The sequence below is a fragment of the Harpia harpyja genome, chromosome 2 (assembly GCF_026419915.1).
Source record: "Harpia harpyja isolate bHarHar1 chromosome 2, bHarHar1 primary haplotype, whole genome shotgun sequence".
Lineage (NCBI taxonomy): Eukaryota > Metazoa > Chordata > Aves > Accipitriformes > Accipitridae > Harpia > Harpia harpyja.
In genome coordinates this window covers 77,831,998-77,845,116 of record NC_068941.1, presented here as the reverse complement: position 1 = coordinate 77,845,116, position 13,119 = coordinate 77,831,998, and the positions used below count along the sequence as shown (strand labels likewise).

At 38.6% G+C, this 13,119-nt stretch overlaps 1 protein-coding gene across 6 annotated transcripts in view; it reads right to left on the bottom strand.

Moving 5' to 3' along the window:
- SORCS2 (sortilin related VPS10 domain containing receptor 2) overlaps positions 1 to 13,119 on the bottom strand; it is a 586,176-nt gene that overhangs the window by 249,022 nt on the left and 324,035 nt on the right. For all 6 annotated transcript variants that reach the window (XM_052780552.1, XM_052780555.1, XM_052780553.1 and 3 more), the window contains exon 3: positions 12,263 to 12,362. In XM_052780552.1, coding sequence (XP_052636512.1) covers positions 12,263 to 12,362 — 100 coding nt within the window. The remainder of the gene's footprint in view (positions 1 to 12,262; positions 12,363 to 13,119) is intronic.

Here is a 13,119-nt window from a genome sequence, read left to right as displayed (position 1 = left end):
AGCAGAAACACAGGGCCAATGTTTTCCAACAGAGAATCTAAAATTAAGGTCCTGGATGTAAATTCAGCTCCCTTCTTTGTTTCCAAGTATAACTTTTTTAAAGATATAGTTCAAATTGCCTCTAACATTTTAGAAAAACTTTAAAACTTCTTTCATTATCATCACAGATTAGCGTTCCATGAAGTTATTAAGAAATTTGGCTCAGAAGTCTCATCTTTAGTCTTAGAAGAGCTATTGCTGAATATTTCATCAAATTCTGTGTATTCATCTATTTAATCTTTCAATATGGTAACACAAAAAAAGTGTAAAAATCTATTTGGTCCTTGCTTAAAGCTAATTATGATCTTACTGTTGAAAATACGTCCCAAATTTCAGTCCTTCATTCTGGAAATATTAAACATTCTGATTTTTTTTGTTGGTTTTTGTTGGGTTTTTTGTTGTTTTGTTTTGTTTTGTTTTCCCCAAAATAAGCTTTTGTATATTTGACCACTGATAATATATATGGTATTGATAGACCTTCCACAAGCCCATACTCTCCCTTGAACTGGTAAAAATACATTTGATTTAATTCATCTAATATTTTATTGAGGGGCAAAAGGGTAGTTTTGTGCTTCAAGCTGAGAGGCTGGCTTAGATGTGTGGCATATTATTAAATTTCTCTCATTTCTTTCCCAGCAAAGTCATTTACATCTTTCTGTTTCCACATCTGTAAAAGGGAAATCCTATAACATCTTCAGAATTCCCAAAGTTATTAACAGGATACACCAAATCATCTATGCGCATATAAAATTTTTAGATCTTATGGCAGGCACAACTCACGAGTGGTTTTAATATGGCCTTACAATATACCAAGCAACATTAGAATGGACCATTACTACCTTCTGAATGGCATTTTATTCTGGAAAGGACAGTTTTATAGACTTTGTCTGCTTAAGTCAAGTGAAAAGTTATGGCTGGACCTTGCAATAATATAGAATGTGGGAGAGTTTCAGAGGAGCCTTTGGGCATCACAATCCCAAAGACCAGCAGAAGCCCTGTATCCCTGAGCTCTACATAGCAAAGATCTAAGAAATGGAGGCCCAGATCTCCTGCTCCTGTGTTACAGCAACTTGCAGAGCAGAAAAGCATTTCTCAAATCTTCAGGTGCAGCAAGTAAGAGAACCATTGTCTTTGCTGGACCCCACAGAAAGAAAAAAGTGCGGGACACTATTCTTCTCATGGACAGACTGGAACCTTTAGCCAAACCCTCACTAATTTGTGCCTGCCTGCACTGCATCACAAACAAACTGTAAAAGCACTTAAATACAGAAAATCCTATAAAGTCATGCAATGTGTAAAAAAATTAGTTCACAGGTATGGCTGAATGAAACAAACAGAACATGTATCAGTGCATTTAATATCTTAAATTGACATGAGATGTTTGCTTATTCCCAGGGATCTCAGTCCAATTCCTGTAGTCATAGTTACACCGAAAGCACAGCTTTTTATGCAACTAGCAGTTGTCCAGTTTGGGCACCAAGCCTTACAAGATAAACACTCCACAATCCCTCAGTGCTACCTGAGGTACTTCCCTCACCAGACCTTTCCACCAGATCTCTGTGTTTACACTTAGTGTCTTCTAGAAAAGAACAAGAGCACTTTAAAGTCAAATCTGAAAGCCATTTCAATGTCCAGACTGATAATATTGTTTAGAGAACTAAGAATAAGATTGTAAACCTGTAAATTGTAGATCCAGCAACTGCAGCAGAAATGAAATGTGTTCCATTTGGGTCAAGTAGCTTAATTTCCTCATTTATCTGAGAGTAGAAGTACTATCATCATATTCAAATTATTACCTATGTCCTGAAGCAGCCATGCCTGATAAATGCTAAACAATCTTGAGAATCATAGGAACATATTTATAACAATTATTTTCAGCATGCTGCAAATCTTAAAATGCTGTTCAGTACTGCAGGGATGTGACACAAAAAATACTTTATAAATATGCATTCCTCTAAATGGGATCGTAAAAATACTTAGCGTTTATTTAGGGATCGCAGGTGCTCTGCAGACTTCGGTATTATTGTCTTAAGTTTATAAATAAGGAAACTAAACCAGACTAATTCTGTACTTTTTGCAAAACCTTGTAATTTAACCTCAGGGTAGACTGTCAAATCATGTCATGTCACAGTGTTTTTGCACAAGGCAAATGATATTACAAGGTGCAAGGCAATGGGAAGTCAGGCTTCAGGGAGGCTCAGGCTTGCTCAAGGTCATAGAAACTGAAGTCAGGTCTCCTGGCTAACAGCTCCCTGATTGAATCATCCTACTACCGCTGTTGAAGAGATTCATTTTATGAATTATAGTTAGGGATGTGTCAGCAGTTTTATAATTATCCCAAGAAAATTGTGATTTTTTAATAGAAACATAGACCATCAGCTACAGTCTTCTAAATAATACTTTTCTTTAGTAATTGTAATTATGAAAGAAAAAGGTCTAATTCGGTCCAGAATCTACATGTGAGGTGTAGAAAGGAGTAATGGTCAGAAATGAAGAAAGAAAAGCAGGAAACCAAGAAAGTGTTGGAAAGAGATTAAGAGACAGAAGGGTAGAAAGAGGTGATGAAAGGTTGCAAAAAATTATTATGAAAAAAAGAGGGAAGAAAGAAATACCAGTTAGACACAAAACAAAACAAGCTTGCAGAAGATCTCTCCTCAAAACCAAATCAGGAATTATGAAGAATCACCATTCATTTGACAGCAATCTTATGCTATGAAGGGATGACAGCAACCTAGTGCGTTACTCCCACAGAAGGAAAAAATCTGTCTCTAGCACTAGCCTGAAAGAGGCCACCATCAAGAAGGCTTCAGAGGTGACTTAGTTAAACACAGGAGATTTCAGTTTCCAGGAGTAAGAATCTTTTTCTGCCTGACAGAAACACTTAGTGTGAAATGAAAAAAAAAAAAAGAAAAAAAAAGAAAAATCCTGGTTTATGTTTGCATGAATTTTTGTTGACTATATTCAAATATATGGGCACCGGCTGCATGAGAAGGCTATGATTAAAACATATGTATCACACAGGTCCTGCCTTTTCAGTAGAAGTTTGCTGCTGCTGGGGGCTGGGTCTACTGGGAATCAGGGCTCATTTCAGGATTAGAAACACGTAAGAGAACAGTTACATTCCTCCCTTCTACTAAATGCCACAAAGTGGGTAGACTAAACAAAATCACTGGAATACTTAGTTTTCACAGTAGTTTAGGAGTCCTGTACAAATATTTGTGGCATGACAGCAAGATTGCAGCAGCTGACTGGTTTAAGCAGCAGTTTTACTCCTGGCAGTGTAGGGGGGCTGCAGCCACGGGGATTCTCGGTGGGGTGAGCACGCTGCCAGCCCTGCAAAATGGCCGTGGCAGCAATTTAAACCCTGCTCATTTCTACTGTGCTTCCATGCCAACCCCTGGGAAAAAAACGCTGCTGCATGTCTGATCCTGAGAGAGCCAGAGCAGTTTGTGTGGTCAGCACGAGTGGAGGGAAGTTGAACAGCTGCAGTGAAGAGAAGCAGAATTTGACACATCAGTAGATTGGAAAATGCTAGCAGAGCATGAAGCGTGGAAGCTGGGACTTGTGCTGCCGTTCCATCATTGGGGAAATGAGGAGGAAATGCACAGGTCTCCAGGAGATACAGAAGATCCATCAGCAAGCATGATGAATATGTTTCAAACACACTACACCATTATTTTTGGGCTGTCTGGGGAATATGCCTACCGTACGTTGTCCTTGCAGACCTCCTGAACAGTAATACTCATCTTTCTTCAAATACTGTTTAGAAGTTTTCATAAAATCTCCTTAACATTGTCCTATTGGTTAGTTGTTGCTGTGGTTAGACTTTGAGTTAAGATGAAAGAGATGCCAATTTCCTCCCTTCTGTAACGCAGGAACCTTGATACATGCCTGTAGGCATGTTGTGACGTTCAGTAAATAATTAGATGAATCTCAACACACAGGATAATTGCAATAGCTATAAATAATCTAAATTAATCACAGAAAAACCTCATCTTGTGTATGCCAGTTTAGCAGAAACCTGACTCTGTTCTATAGACTGACCTGTACCCATTTCTTCCTAGCATACTGGGCAACCAATTAAATACTTACTAAGTACCATAAGATGCTTGCTACTAATCCTTTACCATTTCCTCTTTACAATTAGCTTCTCTCTCTCCTCTTTCCTTTTGCAATGATTCAGCACTGCTAATATAACCACCTTTTCCTTTCTGGTTTTATCTGTCACAGATTTCACGCAACCCTGAATTGGTAACTCTCTATTCACTCTTCATATGGACACTTTCTCCTTTGGACACTATCCCATACATCATAATTTGCCTCCTTGTTATATTTAATTCTGTGAGGTCCATATTGTATCAGAAAATCTTCCGGGATGATATTCTTAAGGGAATGTACCTCCTTAAAAAAAGATGTGCATGATCCTCATAGCTATTAATTAGAAAACATTTGTAGCTCTAGCTAGGACACAAGAAAGTCTCTGCCATGCTGGAGAAAAGCCTAGGTCTCACTCAGGTCTAGAGACCAACCACAGACAATTTTGGTTGATTAATTGATTTTGGTTTACCCCCTAGTTCTTATCTCAAGCAGAGGAGGAATTGAGAAGTACTTTCAGGTCAATGAGCCCATGGGCAAGCTGGACAAGGCAAACACACAACTTGCCTAGTGTCCTGCACAGCAAATCTACCACCACCGCTCTAGATTCTTCTCTGGCGTATGGCTCAGATTTAGATTTGGACCTCAGTATAACAATCTGCATTTTAAAATAAAGAGCTTTGAAATGACAGCCCAGTCTAAATTTTGCAAAATTGCCCTTATTTTCAGACATACCAAATCAAAATCCCAGATCTTAAAACCCCTCTGGTGTGGAACATTACAGTTTCCCGTTTACAGCTCCTCTCTGACCAGCCACCCACTCAGCAGCACACATCGCCTCAGGTGCTGAGGGTAGCTTCAGACCTGCTTTCTACTATATGTTCTTGATTGACTATAACTATTTCTCCAAGCAATGACCCCTGCTCATCATGATAGGAAATAAAATCTTGCTGAAAATATGATGCTTGGATTCCTTCTCTTCCCAGAATTACCGGGAGGGAAATGGATGTCTCTCAAGTGCAGAATCATATGCACAATGGTCTCTTAACACTTGCTCACAGGTCTTTTCCATTATCACATAAATCTTTTTTATGTTGTACTCCCACCAACTAGTCTTTTTAGTTTTGGCTTCACTACAGTAAACTTAATTTAACATTACGGCTTTTGGTAGTTGTTGGTCTGCTTTTATGATTTATGAGTTTTAGACAGGAAATTCATAAAAACAGAACAAAAGAATCTATAATAAGCATGCAGTAAAGACAGGACAATTTTTTCTTAGAATAATTGTATGCCTGAGCACAAAAGAATGGAAAAGTTGCACATTAGGCTACAAAATCACAGCAGAAGGTCAATCTCAAAAACTTCAATTGAGATCTCTACATTAAGCACCAAATAAATTATAGGATAGAATAATAACACAGAATGTCTGTTCAAGTGTGCACTCATTTAGCCCACACACCCTCCTTCTACCTTGATGAGTAATTATCCTACATACTACAGCAAACCTACACACTAGTCATGGCAGTCTACTGTTCATGTGTATTGTTAGCCAGGTTTCTTGATTTGGGTTTTTTTGTGGATATTTTTTTTTCTTTTCTTAAATGAGGTGCAGCCTTTGACCACAGCCTACTCCAGCTGCTGGACTATAAAACATTTGTAGGTCAAACAGAGCAGAACTGAAACAAAAAGGTTTAGAGGCAGCTTCAGAATGCACGGTTCAATGTTTTGGTAGATATGCATGCAAAAAGGTATCCAAAGACAACAATGCATCTAATCAACAAGAGCTGCGGATTCCTTTCTAGCTCCGTATGTAAAAGTCCAGGATGGAGAAATGCACAGAAAGTGCAAAATTTTTATGGAAATCAACCAAACATATATAAAAAAATGCATTCATAGTCTACTGCTTAAGAGAGAGGGTATACTTAAACAAAACAGTAACACTGCTACTACTTTGACTTATTGGAGGTGTTACAAGGAGTTAGAATATGAAAATCACGTAAGAGTTACACATTTCCGATGCAGCCCTGTTTACATACGAAGTGTGAAAAAAGCCGTTTTCTCAAACATAGCAGGAATCAGTTAGACAGGGAAAGCTGTAGCTCCTAGTCTCCATTTAGCCAGTAAATAGCTCAAATACTTTCCTAATAGCCAGATTCCTAGTGATTGTTCCATACATATTTTTAATTTTCAACTGTTCCATTCTCTGTTTCTCAAAGCTTCATCATACTTTCTCCACATATACATACTCACACCCCATCAAATAGCATCCATTAAATCTTCCCCCTGTATGGCTTGGTTTTGGTGGTGCTACATGAACCTCTGCCATGGATGGTGACTCCTAGCTAAGAGCTCAGTGAAAGCTCTGACTGTTTTAACCTATTGAGTTCCACTTGCATTTAATAGCTTCCTGGCTGTCAACTAGGCAACTGCTCATCAGTTGTGTGTGAATAAAATCTGGGATTTCTGTATAGGACTGCCTCTCACAGCAATCCACTTACAAAGCACACTGTGGGTGGAAAAAAAATTCAATTACTGGGCATACTTATGGAAGCATTTGGAAAATCTGAAGATGAACTGAACAGTCCTGGACAGAAGTCTTAAAGCAAAATGATGCAGTCAGGTTACCTCAGTGCCCTGGTGGTGCATCACTAGAATAAAACTGAATGGTAACACTGTTTATAAGAAAAGAATGCATCACGGTAGAGAGATGATGCATCACAACATACAGACTCATATTGTGCAATTTCACAGTGAAACTTTCCTGAAGTAACTACTCAGGTTATTGAAAGGAATATTCCATAGTTGACAACTTCTACTAATAAAAGTGTAAGATAATTCTGCTCTCTATGTTTGCGGATGTTCTGGTATGGTCTCTAAGGAAATTGATTCTTGAGTAGAATTATTCCTTAAAAGTAAATGTAGTCATACTGCATTTTGACAACTTCCACTATCAATTGTTTTGCTCTGAAAGACAAATGTCAAAATGCTGTAGGGCTGCATTTACCTGTAAGTGCTTACAAACGTTGCTCAAGCCAGTTGCATCTTGGGAAATGCTTTTATAGCTGTGGCAAATACCTTTTTGCGATCATGTGTAATTTATACTATTTTAAAGTATCAGGAGTTAAAATATGGTACAGGATAGCCTATATCCTTATTACTATCTTAAGTGTTCTGTGTGGTTTGTCAAGCAAGAATACACATTTGTCATCTTGCCTTTTAGAACGGAAAACCAGCTATTGGTTATTGTGACAGCTGGGAAATGTAAGTGTTCAATCCATTTAACTAATAAGTCAGTGTATGCACAATCAACATTTATTTTCTCTTAATATGAAAAGCCTGAATATGCGCTGCTTAGCTGCCTCTTTTCCAGAAGCATATAAACAGAAGGATGGATGCATCAGTTGCATTAGCACCAATGAAAATTAAGATATGTGCTGAATGTGGGAAAAAAATCAGTATGTTCATTCAACTCCTCCCCAGCAACATTACATACACAGAATTAAAGCAAATACATAACTTCTACATGCAACCGCATATATGCTCTATAAAAAAGTTAAATATTTGGTCGATAATTTAGCTTAGTGAAGCTGAGTTCTGCTACTTCTGTCTTCTGTAGAAAGAATTTACTTTGTTCAGCTGACTCCAGATTGACACTATGGAAAGCATAATCCCATACTCCATGAATCATGTGCATCACTTCCAAATCACAATTATAATGCTGTTTTGGAAAACACAGGATACAAATCAAATTATTTCCCCTACATGGTACGTTATGGGATGCCTGCACTATTTGATGCTATCGGCATAGAGTAATTACTGAAAAGGAGATGACTACATAAGTTCCATTGTTTAAAGTGCAGGAACATCCCTTATTAATGCACAGCACTTCAAGGCCTGCATAGAGTAATTTTTACGTCACAGATCAATGAAAAAGTGCTTCAAATGGAGAAGTTAGCATCAGAGAGCTTACATAGGAGAACTCACCTTCATTACTCTACATCTTTCTAAACCATATCAGAGTAAGTCTCAGTGTCTTTAGTTGCAGGTTTATAATACACTAAAAACCAGCCAGAATGCAAAGCAAATATTAATGCATCCTTAGGACATGTGAACTCTTAATTACAGTGTTACCTCCCCTATTACTCTATTGTTTCACAGCATTTAGGGTGAGTCTTTTGTGGGTAGGTGCAAATGTCTTCTACTTGTGCTGCTGGCTGACTGCAGTTCAGCTCTGAAACACAAACAATACAGCCACGGTTCACGCCTCCATCCCATGATTTCATCAGAAAGGCCCATTCAGAGCAATACACAAAGCCCTCTAAAGCTCTACCCTCAGAGGTTTGTCATAATTTCTTGTCAAAACTGGGTTTCATAGCTTGAGTCCTATGGTAACCCCAGCAACACAATTTCTGCATCAGAGTTCTGCTGCGTTCAGCCAGAAAAAGACACAGACTGAGTGAATTTACCTCAATCGTCAAAAGATTGTGTAGACATGACATTGACACAACAACTCCTTCCTGATTCTTCTCTTAGACCTATGAACAGTACTCATTGCAACTTGTTTATCGAAGGGTAAGAGAGAAAAGGAATGTTCCACTTCTTTGCACAGATTTAGTGGGTTTTACAAATTATTTCTATCTTTCCACCATCTAATTCAAAGCCCCCAGCATTCCTATATTTTACCTTGTAATCTTACTCTTTTTTTATATAATCCCTTTTCCTTGTAGCACTATGTGAAAAGGATGCTGTTGTACCTTCTTCATCTGCTAATGTACTTCTTCATGAGCAATATTATAATTCTTTTGAATTTTAACTTCCTAAACGATGGGGTAGGGAAGATAAGAAGTATAAACTTTTGTGAGTGAAACTCTAAGTCACTCCAGGAGCTGGTATACCGGCAGAGATAAACTGAAGAAATAATGTCAGTCCAAGAAGTAGACTGGAGCCTTCTAGAAAATATTTCATCTAATTGCATTCCAAAACAAAACAAAAAATTTTCCATCTTGTGCTGGTTTTGGTTGGCATAGAGTTAATGTTCTTCATAGTAGCTAGTATGGCGCTATGTTTTGGATTTGTGCTGGAAACAGTGTTGATAATGCAGGGATGTTTTCATTACTGCTGAGCAGTGCTTGCATAGAGCCAAGGCATTTTCTGCTCCTCACACCTTCCCACCAGTGAGTAGGCTGGGGGGGCGCAAGAAGTTGGGAGGGGACACAGCAGGGACAGCTGACCCCAACTGACCAAAGGGATATTCCAGACCATAGGACATCATGCTCAGTGATAAAACTAGGGGGGAGTTGGCCGGGGGGGGCCGCTGCTCAGGGACTGGCTGGGCATCGGTTGGTTGGTGGTGAGCAATTGTTTTCATTTGCATCACTTGTCTTTCTTGGGTTTTATTTCTCTCTGTTATTTTCCTTTTCATTACGATTTTCATTATTATTATTATTATTATTATATTTCAATTATTAAACTGTTCTTATCTCAACCGATGAGTTTTCTCACTTCTACCCTTCTAATTCTCTTCCCCCCATCCCGCTGCAGTGGGAGTGAGTGAGCAGCTGCGTGCTGCTTAGTTGCTGGCTGGGGTTAAACCATGACATCTCTTTGTACGTCTTTGCAGTGAGACTCTGTTCAGACCCACAATAGTCACAAAGCCATTTATAGCAACCTCCACAAGATCATTCAATCTTATTCTCATAAGTACAAAGAACTATGATTTTAACAGGATGAACTGCCTGGAGGTACCCACGTTCCTCCTTTGACTGTAGAGGGAGAGGGCTTGACTAGACACCTAAATTCCACAGAGCTAAAATCAGGTGAGGTTAATGCTCTGATGACATTGAGGTGGAAATTATGAGCATTAAATTTGCAGTATCAGTTCTTTCACAGATGAGGTCTACAATGGGTAAATGGAATGAAAGCACAGGATAATGCTTAATATGCAAAGTATTCAAAAAATCCCCATCAGTGTCTTTTATCTTTGCCTTCATGCATATTCCCAGTCCCTAATGCTAAGTTGTAGCATGGGACTACTTATGCTTTAAATTTAAAGTGCATGCTCAGTTCCAGTATGCACGGTCAGCACTCCAGTTCCCATTTTCAGCACATTTCAAAAGATGTGAACTTGCTGAAGAAAACCTACACCATAATGATCTGAAGTCTGGTAACACCAGGAACGAGTGAAACCCCGAGACTTCTGCTCAGCTCAGAAAAGGGGGTCAGAGCTCTAAATGTTCTATTCCACCCTAGTGCGATTGTGCTGAAATGTGTGGATAGGGAGACATGTTCTTCCATCTTTCTAAATAACTTTTGTGAAATCAGCCGGTAGTCTTAGTGTCCTAATCAAATGTCCAGCACCAGAAAAGTTCCCATGATGACTGACGAAGTCGACATGGAGACTTCCCCCTTACCTGCCACATGTGGCTGCAACACCTCCAAGACCACTCTGAAGCTGTTGGCTACAGCATTTAACCCCAATGCTTTCACATTTTTGTACCATGTATCCATATATGTATGTACATTTGCATGTAAAAATATCTCCCTCTGGCATCATTTACAGGCCCCAGAAATCCTTTCTGCTCTTCTGTTTTTGTTGTTTGTATACTATTGAACAACATCCCTGTAGAAGCAAATCTCAGCATAAAAATAGCGTATTTAATGACTCAAAGGGACTTTCTGTAACAGAAGGATTCCAGTATGATATTAGTTTAGTAAGCAGGGTTTGTATCTCTAAGAACTTCAACTTGTCTTGAGCAGAACATAGATTTTTCTAAGATAGGGTTAACATGAGATTTTTTGTGAACATTGGTGAGTCCTTCAAGCTTGAAATTCAGCAGTGATCTTACCACTGTTTATTTTGCCAGACAACTGGCACAACCACATTGTCACTGACTCCCCCTGTGCTTGTGCAGGCTTTTACATTGTAGCTGGGTGAGCTCGGAAAAATCCTCCACAGGGCTCTCATCCATCTCATACATTTAGCCTTTATTCCAGAAACTGAGATGGGTAAAGATTTTTGGTTTTATTCTTTAGGACTTGAAATCATCAGTAGATCTTATCTCTGAGACACACAATCTACAGAAACTTTGTGCTTGGTGGTAGTTCCACTTCAAGAAACAAAAAAATCATTTCTGACTTTGCAGCAGATTAAAAATATATTACCGAGCTCAGGTGTAGCATAGCTTTGGCAAAAAAACTCCAGTGACCGTTGCAAGAGAAATAAAATATGTACTTAATCATCCAGGCAGTCTCGCCGAGTTCCACTGATTTTTGATTAAGCAGAACAGACAGATAAACACAACTAACAGTGTCCTTCCAATCAGTGGTCTCTGCATGAAATCAATGCTTCTGTATTACACTGGAGTTAAAAGGCCCTTATCAAGAGAAAATTCTTATTTCATGAAAGACCTACTGTGCTTGTGTTATTCACAATGCATTTCACAATTCTTGCCATTTAAATCACGGGCATTTTACAGACATAGAAGGGTTGTTATTGGGTTTTTTTTCTCATAATCGCTCTTCCTGTTGATTCTAATATAACATCCATTGTAAATACACTCAATGGGTCGATTTCGCTTGCACTTATAAAGTCCACTTAATCTTCCTAGGCTCCATGAAAAGCTTTTTGGTTCAGTAATGATGCAGGAACATTTTTTAAGAAAGAGTCTCAAGGAGAGGGTGTTTTTATTTTTTAATTAAGGTTTTACACAGGATAAACATCATTTGCAATGACAGCCTGCCCAATCCCTGTGCTTTATATTAAGGAACGTGCAAAGGAGTTTGAAATTGTGCATAAAGGTTGAAGAGGTTGAATGTTAGTCCCAGAATTTGTGTGGATGTGTGAAAACCTACAGGAGGTCCTTTTCTTTTCCATGGAAAACTCCACAGAAGCTCAACTGCCAGAAGTCAGTGGCCTCAGAAGTTTTCAGAGTCCATCAAGGCATTTTTTCCTTTCTAAATTATACAGGAAGAAATAAATATCCTAATTCCATATGTCACAAAATGCACCTGAGGTAACCTGCAACTTTGTGAAAATCACTTCCCTATATTTTGAAAACCTGTAAAACACACTTCACATAGTTGCAGAATCTTAGCTGCACTATAAAAAGTCATTTTTTTTGCCACATACCTTTTTTTTGTTGGTAGGACAAATGTAGAAATTGTCAATAACAGTGGCAATTCCAGGCTGTAGATTCAACTTTGTGTATAACGTCCCAAAATCTGAGGACCTGAAAGAAATCAAACATCTGTAAGTGCTCTCTTCTAAAGGCTTCAGCATTGAAACTCTGAAAAAACACCCACTTTGTAGCACTAACTATCCATTTTCAATGCTTCTCTGCCATCCTTTTGTTCTTTTTGGTGCTCATTAGCTACTAAAAGAAACCTGCCACTACTAAAAATATTTTTGTAGGTTTGAAAAAACATGGCTAGTTCTGTCTGTTCTGTGTGATGCTAGTTTTCATTCTGACACTGCACCGTGCAGTGACAGAAGCCCAACAATTATACCTTTCCATCACCACCCACAAGGTGGGAAAAAAAAGTGGTAAGTAGCGCAAAGGCTCATCAGCAAGTACTAACAACACCTCCTCAGCTATGCAGAAAAAGAAGAGCTGACTTCAGAGCCTGGTGTTGCATAAGAGAACAATTTGGCCTGACATCTGGAAGACTCACAATGGACCACTACCAGAATTTGTACTTGATAAAAGTATCCATCCACTCCTCCAGCTCTTTTTCAGAGGATCACTAAATTTTGAATGAATAAAACCAAAGTCAGTACTTGGTCATCAGTATGTCATACACACAAATCCATGAATATTTCAAATGTGTGCACTCTGCAGAAATTGTTTCGTATTCCTGAAAAATCTACAATGAAAAATGGCATCTGTGCTACATGCCTCTATTGGCAATGTCTAGTATAAAAAGAATGCACAAGTAAAATGTTAGTATAGGAAAACATTAGTTAGTGAAACTCAAAGCAAGTCACAT